This window comes from Xyrauchen texanus, chromosome 35, assembly GCF_025860055.1.
Source record: "Xyrauchen texanus isolate HMW12.3.18 chromosome 35, RBS_HiC_50CHRs, whole genome shotgun sequence".
Taxonomy (NCBI): domain Eukaryota; kingdom Metazoa; phylum Chordata; class Actinopteri; order Cypriniformes; family Catostomidae; genus Xyrauchen; species Xyrauchen texanus.
The window spans coordinates 13581639-13599143 of NC_068310.1; the positions used below are offsets into that span (position 1 = coordinate 13581639).

At 36.5% G+C, this 17505-nt stretch overlaps 1 protein-coding gene across 1 annotated transcript in view; it reads left to right on the top strand.

Annotated features, from left to right (window-relative positions):
- Nucleotides 1–9836: 9836 nt before the first annotated feature.
- The window catches only part of LOC127628542 (laminin subunit alpha-5-like), a 95124-nt gene continuing 87455 nt past the window's right edge, over nt 9837–17505 (top strand). The window contains exons 1-2 of the mRNA XM_052105335.1: nt 9837–10115; nt 14068–14220. Coding sequence (XP_051961295.1) covers nt 9837–10115; nt 14068–14220 — 432 coding nt within the window. The remainder of the gene's footprint in view (nt 10116–14067; nt 14221–17505) is intronic.

Sequence of the window (17505 nt, forward strand, 5' to 3'; positions counted from 1 at the left end):
CCAAGTTCAAATCTCTTTCCCATAACCTCTTAAGAGCTGTTAAAGCCCCATCACCAATACTCTGAATCAACAAGGAGTAATACTGATGCTTCATGCTTCTTTCCAAAAGGCTGTGAGCACCATACAAAGAGGGTCTGCATCTTTAGGGGGTTGTGTAGCACCAAAAATAGTACAAATAAATGGCGCAACTGTAAATACCAGAAAAATTGAGACCTAGAAATACTAAATTGCTGGGTTATATTTTCAAATGATCTCAAAGCTCTGTTTTCATAAAGGTCACCAAGTGTAGCAACACCCATTCTTTACAGCAAAAGGGGGACTTGTTAATACATAATTTGGGGTTCAACCATATGCTTGAAGAAGCATTTAGGTAAATTTCCAAATTGAACAGACTGGGAACCTTTGTCCATACTGAATGCAAGAGTGAAATATTGGGATGCATTTTTACTTTTCTAGGCAATTTAATAGAAAGACATTGCAACGCTAAGGTCCGCTTGTTCAGTGTTTTACCAGGGAGGGGCTCTCTCTCAGGTGGAAGTGACCAATGGGCCAAGAGTCTAAGATTAAAAGCATAGTAATAAAACAACATTTTGCAGAGGCCTAAACCTCCTTTTTCAATTGGTCTATGTAGCTTATTGAAATGTAACCAAGGTCATTTACCATTCCAAATAAAAAAGTGAGAAATTCTATAAAAAAAACTTCTAGAGGGAGAGACTGCAGTGAATAATTGAATTTGGGGATACAATTAATTTTGTAAACATTGACCTTCCCAGCCACAGACAAATGTAGAGAAGCCCACCAAACAACATCACACAATAACTTTTTCATTAATGGGTCAAAATGAACTCTAAATAAATCTCTAAAATTTGCTGGAAATAAAATGTCTAAATACCTAATGTCTTGCTTGGGCCATTGAAAGTTGCCAGGTTGGTAAGCTGTGGTAGGGCAATACACTGTCAGATCAAGAGCTTCTGATTTAGACCAATTCATCCTGTATACTGAACATTTGGAGAAAAAATGAATAATTCTGTGAAGGCTAGGCATATATCTTCTAGGGTCAGGGACAAATAATAGTATGTCATCTGTGTAGAGTAAATGTTTATGCACAAAATCATCCTCTTTTCTTATTGCGGCAGCTAAGGTTTCCAGGGCAAGACAGAACAGCAGTCAGGGTCTGATCATTCGCTACTGACCACATAATATTTAAATACATCTAACATTATCAGAAGAACTATGACCACCAATAAACCCCACTTGATCTAAATGTATAAGAGATGCAATAACTCTGCTTAATGGATTAGCCAAAATTGTTGACAATATTTTTACATCTAACTGGATCAGGGAAATTGGACGATAACTAAAACTTTCTTTTGGGTTTTTGTCTTTTTTAAGAATGAGAGTGATCAGGGCTCGCGTCATTGTTGGTGATTGTTCACCTTTCTTTAATGACTCTGTGTAAACTACTAACATAATTGGAGCTAGTCCTGTGATGTAAGATCTAAAAAATTCTCCAGTGCCTTACCTGTTGGTAAGGCTTTAATTAACTCAACAAGCTCCTCCAAAGGAGTCAATAAATTCCTTTTGATCATTCATCAATTTATAAATTTCCAATGGCTCTATGGAGTTGCTAATATCCTTATCGGTAGGCGAAGACGTGGAACTATAAAGATAGAAGGCCTTTCTTTAAAGGCCTTATTAATATCTGTGGAAGAGGTAAATATATTGCCTCCAGAAGACTTCACTGATGGAATGGTGGAAAAAAACTCTTTGTTTTATGTTTCTAGCTAAATGTTTCCCTGCCTTGTCACCCAACTCAAAGTATGTCTGTCTTGCCCTGAATAAGCAAAACTCTACCTTCTGTGACAAAATAGTATTGTACCTATATTTTAGCTCAACTCTCTAAGACCACTGGATGACATACATCACTTCAGCTCTGTTTCAGCACTTTTAATACTCTTTTCCAAATCCATGAATTCCTGAGCTTTGATTTTTTTAATGAATGAGGCACATTGTATGATCCAACCCCTAAGAACAGCCTTAAGCGCCTCCCATGCCATGCCAACAGAGGATAATGAGGACCAATTGGCCCCCACATAAACATTAACTTCTATCTTTATATTTGTGGAAATGCTTGGTCCTGTAAAAGGGATGTATTAAAGCGCCATCAATACGATTTTCTTTTCTCTATATGCGGCAACATCTCTAAACACACCAAAGCATGATCTGAAACTAATATGTTCCCAATTGAGCAATCAGTGGAATAAGTGACTTAGACATAAAAAAAGAGTACATCTTATGAACTGATGAAAAAAGGTGTAGTCTCTCACAGATGGATTCAGAAGTCTCCAAATGTCTGTAAGCCCAAGATTTTTACACATCCTCTGTAGTGTCAACGTTGCTCTAAAGGGTCTACTTGCATTTGCATCACTATGATCAAGAACCTTATCCATTAAAAGTCTCAACCCAAAAGCATATAATGGATGTAACTTCACCTCAATATCTATAAAAAAGTTCTGATCATCAGCGTTGGGTGCATAAGTATTAACCAAACTAAGATTTTGCCCTTCATTTCAGCCAAAATAATAATGACTCTTCCTAAATTATCTTTAATCTGTTTGAGACAATTAACCTGTTGATACGCAATCCCCCCACACGCGGTTGTGACGTCACTCTGCTTACATTTAATATATAATTTATCGTCTATAAATGTAATAAATGTTTCACGATAGCAATGCTCCAGAAACAGCAATTTAGTTATTTGTGCCAGGAGTACAAATCAAAACATACAATATCAAAACGGGACATCATACCTTTGTTATGAAAATGCGATCGCCAGATGAATCCAGTTCGCCATACTTGGGTTAATTGTCCATGACAAGTGTTCATTGAAAAACATTCAATCAAATTTTTTTCCATTAAAGTGATAAATCTGAGAAATATTGATAAATTCTCCAGTGTTTACATCTCGCCTGAAAGAATTACCCTTCATCATCGTTCTTCATCAATCAATGCAATCTGAGCAGCATTCATGTTGTAAAATAGTATATTATCTTATATATTAGAGTCTCGTAAACAACATGAGCCTGTCTTCAAAGTCTATTTTAAAAAATGCGGCGTAGTTTTATTCATAATAGCCAAGCATTGCAGTCAGATTTTGTGTCGTCTAGAAAGACGGAGCCTTAATATTACTCTGTAGGCTTCCAGCGATTTTACAGAGATAAGAGCTTGCAGGAACCTCAAATTTGTTAGATCTTCAAATTTGAAACATAACTTCTTTACGCTTGTGGCTTTGAGAAAATGTTATTTCTGGGTTGTCTTGGCACTTTTATGAAACGGTAATAATCTCAATTTCGTTAATGTTAACTTTTCCTTTTTTAAACCGTTTCTTTCTCTGTGGACCCATAAGGAGGGTAAAACTAATTCCCAGTTTGAAAACCCCTTCTTTAGCCTAGCCTTTTTTTTTACGTATTACACTCCCGCATTTGTGTCAGCTGTTAACGTGATTTCACCTGCTGCAGCCGTTTAGTCTCTCTATCTCTCGTTCCCCTTCGTTTACACAGTTGATGTCAGTCTGTTGTTTGTCAAAAAGACTGCTTGTTATTTTCAGACACTGGTTTGACTGTCTCTCATCTTTCTTGTCTGTTGTGTTAAACCCAGTAGACACTCAGTTTACTTGACTGTCTAGTGGGAGAGGTTATTTATCTCTTTTTTCAATTAGTGAGGTCACAAAATGCCTGTGGCCTTTCCTCAAAAAGAAAGAAAGATCTTAAACTTGGCATGACATAATTGCTGGATTCATCTCTATTTATGGAATTTGAAAACATAAATCTCAATAGATCAAGTAGTGGAAAAAACTGGCATTCATTCTGTGAAAATGAATCAATCCATTTGAAAACACCCATTTCAATGCAATATACCAAATGCTAAGAATCTACCAACAAATATATTAATTAAAAAAAGAAATGGAAAATAGAAGCATTTTCAAAAGTGGTCTCAAAAATATATACTATGTCATTCTTAAGTCTATAAGAGACTGAGAATCTGGCTGAAATGCTTCACTGCTTACTCAGAGGGACCTCCAGCCTTTTGATCCTTGTACGCATGTTAGTATCTGTCATACAACCTAAACTTCAAAGTAGGTGAGCTTAACAAAAGTGGGAGGAAATACTGATTTGTTCAATTGGATGAGTTGTTTAAGGGGGTTCGAAAGATGGCACAAACCTGTAGGTACTTGCTATTCAGCCAGACATCTGTCGGTCTGTTTTCCTACAAACACACTTGCATGCACTCACATGCACATGCAATAACCTCTCTGGGCATGATTCCAGTACAATAAAAGTTATAAGAAACTATATGCCTGTAGGCTTTGACTCTTTCAACAGATGGATTTTAAACATCATTGTGAATGGTGCCAGCAAAGCTTTGCTAAAAATACAATAGCTTAGTACAGTAGTACAATTTGTACAATAGCTTAGTCTGCTGGATAGACTTTGCCAGTTTTCATCATGCCAGTATAACTCAGGTATTAGAACTTAAACTACAGGTGTTTGAGAGTTCAACTGGAACCAAGTTAGTTGTTGAGACTGACTCGCTCCTTACTCATGTCTTTGCTATAGAGGCAAGGTTTTCCTGTCTTCTGCTATTTCCGTTAATATGAGTTTGGTTTAAAGAGGATTTTCTGCCCTTTATTGGTAGAGCAGCACAGGATGTAGGTGGATGTCTAACGTGGATTTCCAAAGTCCGCCATGCTGTTTCTTTATATTAATGGAGAATTACAGGTGTTGAGATCCCGCTGGGATTATTAACGTGTGGATTGAAGGTCTGACAGGTTGAGCAGGTGGTCTTTGTGGGGTGTGTGTGTGTGTGTGTTGGGGGGGGGGGGGTAAGGTTGACTTTCCTTCCTCAAAAATGCCCCTGTATGAATCTGGTATCTAACGTTTAATATATGTCATAGCATTGTTTTTAGGCCTATCTATTTATGGGATGTTGTAGCCCATCCTCAAGGTTCGACATGTTGTGCATTCTGAGATGCTATTCTACTCTACTCTAGGGATTATATGAGGTTTGGGTGTAGGCTTTTTTGATTTATAAGCAACCACCTGGCAACTCCCTAGCTACTGGATCACAACATACTAAAAGCCGCTATATTTTAGCAACCGCACAACAACTTCCTGACACGTTTGACAACTTTCCTCACTTTTTTCTTCAGAAAATGAACAAATCTAGTTCTCTATACCTTCACTTTAATCAATACAATGGTTACATATGGAGTTCATCAAGTAAATATTTTTTCTGTACAAAATGTACTCTTTTACTGTAATTGTGTCTCATACAATCACAAACACTCGATTTATCCCCAAAAGTCCAGCTTCAGCAGGTGGAAAACTTCTAAAATATCTATTTAGTCAAGATCTAAGCTTCAGGCCTGCCCGATCACGTCTGTGTCTGCTGTGTTTTAAGTGTATTAAGATGCCATAATCAAAGCTGTGTTTTAGACACAACGTGGCTTCCTTTGAACTTATCAAAAAATCTCACAGACACTCACCAAGTCAGGAGATCACGGTTTTTATTTAGGAAAAAACTATTTGGCTGTAACATATGCATTTTGGGTTAGTTATGCTTTCATTTCTCATTAAGTAAACTGAAAGTTGACGTTGTTTCAAATTGCACTATAATTTAGATACATGTTGTTGTTATTAGGTCACCACTTAATGTCCAATGTAAAATCTGGGTGCTGAAGCAAAACCAACTGAGAACTACAAAGCCCTAAACAATTAAATATAGTCACTGATCTGAGCTGACTAATACTCTGGGTGCTGGGTATAACTGTTAGAGTGTTTCTATGACTACCTCATGCACTCTTTAAAATAAATCCCTGGCAACCAGAAAGTCACTTAGGCCTCAGTCCAGGTCAAGAGGACTAATACACTGATACAGCCACTTCTGAGAAAAAAGGAGTGAACCTCCCTTTGTCTTTCATCCCTTGTCTTTTAGTTGACTCTCCTTCTCCATAAAGGAAGTATGTGACAGCTGCATGGCATTTCCTTCATCCTTATGTTGTCAGATTTGTCTCTCCCTTCCTCTTTCAGTTTTCAGATGTGGAATGTGTTCTTGTTTAAAAGTGAATGGGAATTTGGTTGCATTAGCAGGATGACTCTAGACTTCCCAAGTCAAACTCTGTGCTGACCCCAGCCAGTTTGAGAGCAAAGTTCAGGGGTCAACGTGTAGTATAGATAGTGGTGAAGAGAATATTAGTGTCTGCCTTAAGCTTCATTCATTAAAATTGGCATGAGTCAGCAGGAGGGTTAGAACAATAAGGAACAGGGCATGTTTGTCTGTTTTTATCAACGGATAGTAAGTCACCGAATGTCTTCACACATCTGGCTGCCATCTTGCCTGTTAGAAGTATGCATTTTTTGTTACACATGAATAGAAGTGTAATAGAATATATGGTCACACTTTAGATTAGGTGTCTTTAACTACTATGAACTAACATTAAAATACATACAATGCAATGTAATTTCTGTGTAACTACATGTTCTGCAAAATTCTCACAAAATTCACATTTGCTGCTACTGAGGTTGAGGTACGGTGGGTTTAGGAGTAGGGGTAGGGTTATGTGTTAGGTTTAGAGGTTAGAGTTAGGTTTTAGGGTAAGGCTTGGATTAGGGTTAGGTTTAAGATTAGGGGTAAGGTTAGGAGTGTGACTACAAAAGTAATTTAATGCAGACACTTTAAATGTAAGTACAATACAACAACACGTATGTTCATAGTAAGTACTTTGTATCAAATGCTTAAAAACATAGCAGTTAAAGACACCTAATATAAATTGGGACAGAAAATATAATATATAACATTGGTTACATTAAAGAACAATTCACACAAAAATAAAATTTCTGCCAGCATTTCATCTTTGTTTTTTGTATTTTTGTTTTTATTTGCAATGTGATCACACGTGAAGTCGGCATGATGTTTCTGATAGTTTCGGTACCCTAGGATTGGCGACTGTATACCAACACGCATATTTGCAGTGCTTATAATGTGTTTACTTTTACACATGGCACAATTGGCAGCACGTTGCATCAGCTGCATGGGAGACTAGGGTCAAAGCCAGGCAGTAACCACGTTTGAATAATCATTGTCGAGTATGATTTGGAGGTTTCACTTTTCCCTCTAACATTACTTTTTTACTCCACTAATGGTTAAGGTAAGGTTTGGGTTTGGGGATAGAATCTATATTTATATGCTTTTCTCTTCATTGTATAAGGTCCTGCAAAGCTGAAAACATCTTGCTTCTCTACATGCTTTTGGCGACCGCTCCTGGACATAAATGGAGCTCACACGTGCCCATATGCCCTACTACACTTACCACTTTGGCCAGTGGGGGCAGTGTTTCAAATTTTGGTCAATGTATACAGGTTTTGAGGAAAGAAAAGTTGGTCTACTCTTTCTGAATTTACTGTGTTTTTTCCCCCTTGGAACACGTAAGGCAATATTTGAAAAATCTTGAAGGATAAAATCTCAAATGAGATTTGAAAGCTTAAACTATCACTCACAAGTTGTTTGGACTACTTTTATGTAGCTTTTGGAGCTTTTTGGTCACTGTATGCCTTCATGGAATAGCAGGTGTGGAAAAGCATGATTGAAAGTAAATGACATTTTTTCATTTTTGGGTGTATTATTCCTTTAACATCCCAACTTTTGACAAAAAAATGTTGAATGCATCTACAGTATAGCAAATAAACATTAAGTTGTTGGGGATTGTGTGTGTGTGTGTGTGTGTGTGTGTGTGTGTGTGTGTGTGTGTGTGTGTGTTTCATAACTATTCAGAAGTCTCTTTTTTGACCACATTTCAGGTGGTCAAAGTGACGAAAGAAGAAAACACCTGCTTCTCTCCTCCCTCTCACCCCGTGTTTCTTTCTCTCTCACATTATTCTCTGGAGCGCTGCCATTTAATTAAACCTCAGGTGCTGTAGACTGGAAAATGAAATCCCGAGACTCTATGAGGTGTGGAGGAATGCGAATGAGCTAGTGGGAAATCTCAGAGTTAAGGCTGGTGTATGCTGCATGGTCTGATGTGTTTCTACTCACTCTCTACAACATATATTGCTTGTCTGTTGTGGCCCAATTAGTTTTATATGCTCATTTTAACATTTGTAACTCTTTAAAACATCTATTGTGTTGCAATAAATATCTTTTGAAAGTATAAATGTATTCTTTGAACATTCTGTAGATGTGTTTTGGAGTCTACAGCGACAACCAGGAGTTGCTGTCATGTAATTTGTTTCATTTGTTGCAGTAAAAGTCTCTGATCTGTATTTTTAAATATAGGACTGAAGATAAAACCGCCACACATTTATTGGATTGTGTAAAATTTCAGTAAAATTTCTGTTTATGTTCACTCCCTCTTAGAGCCTCATGTGAGTTTTTACCTATTAAAAAATAAATAAAGTTCAGAATTTGTTGTGGGGCCCCCCTGGACCTGTGGGCCCCTAGAATCGTTACCACGTTTCCCCCAACTAGCTACAGTCCTGGCTGTGATTACCAGCTGTTAAAAATGGTCACAAAAATTGCCATATTTGGACATGGAATCACGGTTAAACTATGGTATTTTTCGAGTACCCTGGAGTATCATGCAACAACCATGGTACAAGTATATGGTAAGCAAATAATCCAGTACCATGATATCACACATATATATTTCGTACTATGTACATAGGCCTAACATACCGTCCGAAACATCACTGTACCATACTGCCTCAGTACTTTTTATAATGGGAAATATTTCTAAAAGCCGACAGCCAAAAATATTGAATTATTAGTTGTCCCAAAATTAATCATTAATATTAAAACACCATTTTAACAGACGCATTTTTCAAAGCGACTTAGGCTACTCGATCTTAAAAAGTAGACCAATACCAAATAGATTTAATTATACATATTACATAGGGTGAAGCGTTTTCAAACAGCATTTCGGTAACCAAAGATCGACAGTTCTCGCACATATTTTTCCTCGCGCCAAACAAACGCTCGCGAACATCCCTTACATGCTTTGGCTTGAGGAGAGAACATCATGCGGCTCGAGCGCTTTCCGTTAGAATCAACGGCAGAACATTGTCAACACACAAGAAGCGTACTGACATTATTTCTCTCTTTACTACAGTTTTACATATCACATATAGCCTAACTTTAGTGTTTTTAGAAATAGGTTTTGAAAGTTATTTTGAAAAAGATAAGCTATGTTACAAACTGTACATGAAAACGGCCATTTTTTTTTAATATACATTTGAATAATATGTTGCATATATCAGTGAAAGTCATACATGATGATATCTATGTTATGTGTATTTTACATATATTAGGCTACATCATATTTCGGAAGCCTATGGGATAGATTGAAATTCTAGTCTGAATGGCGTTGTATAAATAGTGGCCCGTGCCTTTAAACACATAATTAACAATTTAATATTCGCTTTTTTATTCGCAATAATTTGTGAATATTTTTTTTCATTTAGCAAGTAAGTTATGTGGTCTAAATGCGCAGGAGTGGGGGTCCCCTGCACTGACACATCACCTTCTCATGGGTCTCAGTGTGAGGAGTGAGACAGGACTTCACTGCACATGCTCTGCACTGCCCTCTCTAAACTCAGTCAGCAGTGCAGAGGAAAGGTGCCCACCGGACTGCATTTCTGCCTATCATTGTGTATTACTCAAAAGAAAGACACCACAACAACCGTACGCTTATTCAGACTCTCCAAATGCCCGTCATTATCACCCTAACGACCTCTCAGTGGATATTTTGATACGTTTTAATAGTGCTGAGTGCACAGGTGAAGATGGCGAGGGGACCGTCACGGGGAATGTCGCTCGGCGCACCGGCGCTTGTGTTTCTATCGCTGTCGCTTTTTTTTCTCGGCGGTTTATCGGCGCAGGAGTTGCCCACCAGCGGTGTGAACGGGTATAGTTTGCACCCACCTTATTTCAATCTAGCGGAGGGGACGAAAATCACGGCAACAGCAACCTGCGGGGTGGACGAGAACGGGCACCCGATTCAAGACCTGTACTGCAAACTGGTCGGGGGCCCCGTGTTGGGGGACCCGAGTCAAACTATTCAGGTAAAGACGTGGACCCTATTACTTTCAGTACTGTGTTTATTGTGCAACATTAATATTATTATTTCGAAATTGCACAAATTAAAATTTTTAATGAGATTCCTCAGATTTTAACGTTTACTATTAGGCTACAGTTATACATTTTTTTTACTATGTGCAATGCATTATTAGTTTACAGAGAATTATACCATGGTACAATTATGGTATTAGATGGTAATACCATGGCATTCATATACTATTTGTGGAAATCCACAGAATTACTATGGTATCCAGAAAACATGGTAATACCATGTTACTTTTTGGAACTTTTTATAAGGTAACAATCTAAACATTTATATATCAACTGCAAAATAAGACGATACATGGGCTTAAGAAAGAGTGCAACATGTACGTCTTGGCCTCTTTGAGAGCACCTTCTCACAGTGAAAAATCCAAAGATGTGGATGAAGCACTAAAATCCTGCATAAGAGAACCCCATTGAAGAACCCCACTGAAGAACCCCACTTCAAACATTGTAAAGTGTAAAAAGGCAAACCCCATGGGCCATGTAGCACTGCTACTGGGATATTCCCTGAGGAATGTGTGGCATTCTCATGGAAGACCTTGAGACACACACACACCTACACACAGAGAGAAAGAGAGAGAGATTTGCGGCACACTTCAAAGAATATGTTAATATAATGTCGTGACCTATACAGTTGTTGAGGACACCTCCTGTGATCATGCCCTCAAACATCAACATCACTTTCTATTGTATTTCTACCTGATCGAACACATAACATTAATTTTGAGTAAACTAATGTAGTTAGGTAAATTCAGTAAAATTAAATACTGTTTGACTAGTTATTTTAGATGTTATAACATGAAACCCATTATTTGTGTTTACCTGCCTACATACATTTTTTTCCAAGTTAACAACTGTTAACTTGGATTTATCATCAAAGAAAGAAATATAAAAATAATGACAGGTTCTTAAAGACTTTTACACTGTTTAAAGCAGGGACTAAAAATACGATTTTTTTTTTTTCATTTTGGTTCATTCTGATCAAAACTGTATTTTTTCATTCCGGTTCAGAAGTTCTGCAGCCGCCTCTCCAAAAGGTTACCGGTTAGAAAAAAAAAAAAAGAACAGTTAATAAATATATTTTTAAAATGACAGTACTATGTGCTAAGGAATTGGCCAAATATATGTTGCCTGATCTCTCAAGAAAAACAAGCAATGTTTTCTGGAAAAAAAAGCCCCAAAAAAGCCACTTGCCTCACCAAAATAAGCAAAAATAAGCAATCATTTATTTTTCCTGTGTAGTGAAGACTGAAGACTTCAGTGAAGACAACTGAGAAATGTACTTTTTATCTCTTATAATGTTTTCCTTGTATCTGGATTAGCCGTGCATGCATACTGTATGTTGTATTTATACATAGTTGTTAAAAATGTCTTCATTCAGAAACATCCACAATCCACAGGTAAATAAATGAGTGATGCAACAGTTTCCTTCAGGATCAAAGCATATGTTTCATTTTTCAGACAACATGAAGTGATGTAATTCTAAACATGTACTACTGTGATAAACCCTTTGGACTTTAATTAATGAACAAAATTGACGTTTATAACTGGTTACCAGCATTTAAAAATCAAAATTTCACGCCGGAACAATTGAAAATCACTTTGTTTCTGGTTCAAAGACATTTTACATTAGTATCAATAACGGTGGTATTTAGGTGGAAACTATAAGTGCCATGGCAATACATGCTTTGTTCTAAGTAGATCCGCCCTTGAAGTACTAGATTTAATGCTAAACAAAATCCTGAAATCTAATCTCATCTGTCTATGAAACCTGTACATGGGTGGTCTCAACCTATTTTGAGTATATGCTGATTGATTCCTCTTACTGTTGATCTCTCATCAATTAGTTCAATTATACTCTTATAAATGAATCTATTTTTCCTGGTATTCACTTAATTCATTCACTTATTATTAATTTGGTATTAATTAAAAGTGTTCTAGGTTGCAAGCATTTGGATAATGAAGGAAGTGAATTCTCCTTAGTTTCTAGGGATGTTTTCAATGAAATTATTGCATACTAAACCAGCAATCCTCAGTGTTCACAAGCAACAACTGTCTTAAGCTATTTGCTGACTACATTCGCACAGGATTACTGCTGGGAATTTTTTCAGCACAGTGTAGTTTTAATGCGCTAAACCATAACATCTTTGTTTTTGGTCACAATTGGTACAGTCTAGATTATAACAAATAATACAAGTTTTGGCTAAACTTCCAGACTGTATTATCAGCATGTAATAAAAACTGAGAGTGTGAACATTTGAACCTATTGACCTAGGTCAATATTCTTCTCTTTTAACATTTGTAATTTTTGTAAACTGAGCTTTTCAAAACAGAAATTGTTAAAGGGGGTAGTTAACCTAAAAATATAAATTCAAAAATAATTTATTCACCTTCATGCATCCCAGATGCCTCTTGTTCTTCTAATGAACAAAATAAAGATTTATAGAAAATTATCTCAGCTCTGTAGGTCCATACAATGCAAGTCATCAGGGTGCAACATTTTGAAGATACAAAAAGTACATAAAGGCAGCATGAATGTAATCCATACGATCCGAGTGGTTTAATTAATGACTTCTGTAGTGATACAATAGGTGTGTGAGATCAATATTTAAAATTTTTTAACATAATCTTTTTGATTCCGGTCAGATCTTCTATGCGTGTCTACAAGAAGCAGAATTAACTGGTGCATGCGTGAAAAAATACAGAAGAACGCTGTACAGAAGCTTTATTTGTTTTGCTACAGATTTGTTTTTGTCTCTGTTTCATTTAAAAAAAAAAAATTTTCAGTACATATGCTTATCCTGGATGCCTCAAATAGTTCGATTACATCTGTGGGCATCATCACATAAGGAAAGTGTAACTTTTACAGATTCCCTCTAAATGATCCTGAGCTACAGAAACTATGGCTGCTCGCTATTCACCAGGATTCACACTATTGAAAACACCCATTCAGTTGCTCAACCCATTGAGGATTTGCAGTGGAAATTTTCCCCCTGCCGATGGGAAAATCAGACAAAATCTTACAGTACTTGCTAATGGATCCAACTCGACACTCTCATGGATCCATTGGAGATTTGGTCGAAATTGAAGATTAATAGAAAAAATAGTAGTAGTTTTAAATATTGATCTGTTTCTGTCATACACCTATCGTATAGCTTCAGAAGACATTAATTAAAACCCTCGGGTCATATGGATTGCTTTTTTGATGCCTTTATGTGCTTTTTGGAGCTTCAAAGTTTTGGACCCTGATAGCTGAGATATTTTCGAAAAATATATGTGTGTCTTCTGCAGAAGAACAAAAAACACATCTGGGGTGGCACGAGGAAGATAAAAATTTTTTTTTGGTGAACTATCCCTTTAATTGACGAATTAAAAGTCATTGAAAAGTAGGCTAGGTCTTCATTTCCCAAAGAAATGAAAAGCCACTTGTGGCAGAGGCTTCTCAATGTCAGGATTTATACATAGTAATTATAAAGAGAAGAAGCAATGCTTTCAGGTCAACAAACACATTTTTTTATTGAGCTTTTTTACATGCACATCATATTCCGATTACATTACATATTCCAGTTTAGTTACTGAAAATTACTCTTCCAGCTTTTGAAATACTGTATTTCTTTACATCTTAACTAAATAAGAAATTTTATCAATTCTGTACAGTAATTTAATCAGATCATTCGTTTTCATTAATTTAGTTGACAACAGCACACAAAGGCAAATGAGGCATTGTTGGTCCAAAATGAAAAAAGTTTGATATTTGGTTGAATTTTTCAACACGGTCATTGTTTTATGGATTCAACTTCATGTTCATGTTCATTTAACACTTTGTTTTAAGAATTATGTAACAATTTTGTTTCACATATTGACTAACATTGTGTCTTCCTATATTGCCAGGGCCAATACTGTGACATCTGCACCTCAGAAGACACTAACAGAGCCCACCCCATCAGCAACGCCATCGATGGCACTGAGCGATGGTGGCAGAGCCCTCCGCTCTCCCGCAGTACAAAATACAATGTGGTCAACGTCACAATGGACCTAGGACAGGTAGGTCTTCTCTGCATTCCTTACATTGGTCTTATTCTACTTATTGCACACACCCCTATGACAGACACACATATATCATGTTAAGATTATATAGTAGAGCCATCTGAAACTCCAGGCTACAGCAGGCACTTTTGTGGATTACACATGTGTAGAATTTCATGGGTGGACCCCAAGTTGAATCAAATCCATTTATACTGGAGGCAGGATTTCAACTTGAGAATCTCAAAGATTTTTTGTTGTTGCTCTGAACACTTTATGTCCAGCCCATGTTTATTGTAGAGTCAGGAGCCATTTGGGAGTGTTACTTTCTTTAGCATTCTGTAATTATAAATAAACACAACTCATACTCTCCCACGTATATATTCTCGTCCTAAAGTCCTCTAGTACTCCCAGCAGCCTCTTCATAAACAGTCAGCAATGCTGCATAAAGGAACACACGCCATAATGTGGATGGGAGAAACAGAAAACGAAAGATAAGTTAGATGCAGGAGGTTTCACTCACATTGTGCAACTTACCTTCAACAAAAATTTCCCATTGGCCGCTATTGAGCTTGGTAAAAAAACAGTAAAAAAAAGAAAACCAGTTACAGCATCTACAAATAGTTTGAAAAGTTCAATGCCCATGTAATCTGTGAACTACTTAAGTATGAATATATAAATGCATAAATTATATTTTTATAGTTTTAAACAAATATTTGCGAGGAGCGTTTTCAGATGTAAATCACAGCAGATGCTTACCTAACTCATCTGTGAATTCTTCTGGAATCCCATCACCACCCCAACAGTCCCTTTATTTCTATTAATGAATTCTATTAATTTCTATTTTACTGTATATTCATTCATTTAACTACAGCTCACTCAAGGAATATTTAAACAGCAGTATAGTGATGATATGTACAGTATGTGCACAGTTGGTCTCATTTTGTGGAAATCAATCTCATTCAACTAAATAGGAATGTAATATGTGGCAAACTAAGGTCTGTACAACTTACTCTCTTTTCTTTCTTTCTCTCCTCCCCTCTCTCTTTATGAATGGAAGCAGAGAGCAGTTACTAGCTTTGTGTCTGTGCTCTTTTATGTGGATGGTGTTTTTTCATCATCACTTAAACCAGCTTATTAAAACGCAATACAAGAGCTACCATATAGTACATCACTGAGCAGAGATAGAACTGAACAACTGTATATGTTAATGGCATTCTAACTCCTCGTCTGACAAGTTGGAGTGTAGGTAGAAGGAGAGTCAATGGCCAGTGGAAACAAACGTGTGTGAAAAAAAAAAAACTGTGTAAAAGATGCTTACTTGCCCGAGTCAAAAGTGCCCACCCCAAGTTTTATTTGATATTTTATACCTAATAATGGTATCGGGTCTCTTCTTTAATGCAAGTGTATGGATTTTTTTCACCTGCCAGGCAGAATATGTAAGTTTGATTGCTAAGAAAAGTAATAATATGTTTCTTTTCATCAAGCCACACAATTAGAGTTATCACTCATGTCCATAGCACAAACTGTGCAGGGACACAAGAAATCTGATTACTTAAGGTGATGGGTTTGTTTTATTTGAGACTTTCTGAAACATAGGTATGGGGCTCCATTTGACACCCTAGAGCAGAAGAATTGGATTGGAATGTTAGTTAACCCAATATCCGTCAAAACCTGTTCAGGGACAAAAACGACCCCCTATTTCACAACCAAAGTTCATGCTTCTCTCTCAGCACTCTCTTTTTCTTTTTGTTTAACACCTCACCTCAAGGGTCTACAGGGCAAAGTCACAAAAAGTTGTGCCACTTTTGTGCACAATATGTTAGTGCAAAAACATCTTATCAAAGTACTAAAGTCAGTCCACTCTGAGGCCATTTTGGGTACAAGTACACCTAGGCCTGTCGCGATTATTAAATAACTGTGTGATTGCAGTTATTTGATCAAACCACAGTTATTTGAGACAACTGCGATTATTGGCCATAAAATAAATGCTTTCAAAAAAACAATGGTGTAAATGTAAAATTGACCAAAACTAGAGACATTTTTGAAGTATTTAGAAATATTTTGATACTTAAATCATTATTTTTCATGTTATTCGTGTTTTTAAAGCCTTAAAAGGATATCACATATCCCTATTTTATTATTTGGTTAAATGTGTAAAAATGACTTCTTAACATGTATGAAGTACACATGCAGAAAAAGCATACCTTTAGAAATATGACAATTAATCGTAAAAGCCCTTAATGAGACAATTAATTGTCATAGCCCTAAAACAGACAATTAATCATCATAATTGCAATTATTTGTTTGACAATTAATCATCAGCCAAATTTCATAATCGTAACAGCTTAAGTACAGCTCTTATCTACTTGAATGGAAATTGATAGAAATCTCCAAAATGGTTGGTCAACATTATGATCAAATAAAAAAATTCAGATTAGCAGAAAAATGTGTATAATAAATTGCGCTTCTTTAGCTCAGATAAAGAATAAAAAAACACGTTATTTTTCATGCTGGACCAATTACTGCGCATGCAGGTTCTCAATTACCTTATCTAAATGTGATTGGCTCTTTTACCTGTAAGGTGGGACTTTCTTTTCTACATCTGCATATTCAGTGTTTCAGTTTCTCCCATTTATTTTAATAAAAGTGCTTCATCTCAGGCTAAATAGTCTCTTAATCTTATTCACTAAACACCAGCAATTCAACTTAACCAGGTGCAAAATGCACTGAAATAGTGCTGCATCTTGAGTATTTGCATATATTTCCATTGAGTAATTGTCATTCTTTTCAGCTCAAAAACTTCAAATTTGTTGTGTACATTTTTTTTGATGATCAAATGAAACATTTTACTTTGATTTAAAGAGATAGATATCCCAGGTGTGTATGATTCTCTTTCTTCACCAGAACATAGAAAAAATATCTTGGCTCAGTAGGTCCTTAAAAGGCAAGTGCCATCCCCTTGCCTTTTAAGGACCTACTGAGCTAAGATATTGATTTAACTCTGGAAGCTCGAAAAACAGTCAGTATAAACGTAATCAATACGACTCCAGCAGTTAAATAAATGTCTTCTGAAGCAACACGATCGCTTTTGGTGTGAAAAAATTAATATTTAAGATTGTTTTAACTCTAAATCATGCTTCCAGTCAGCAGCGGTATGCACGTGTGACGTAATCGCATTGGCACTTGAGTCAATCGAGTTCCTTCAAATTGCATGCTAAAACAAAGCTAACAGCACTTAAAAAAACTATTATTAGTGGGTGCAATCTGTACTTAGTAAATTCCCATCAGAGTGTACAACCTGTT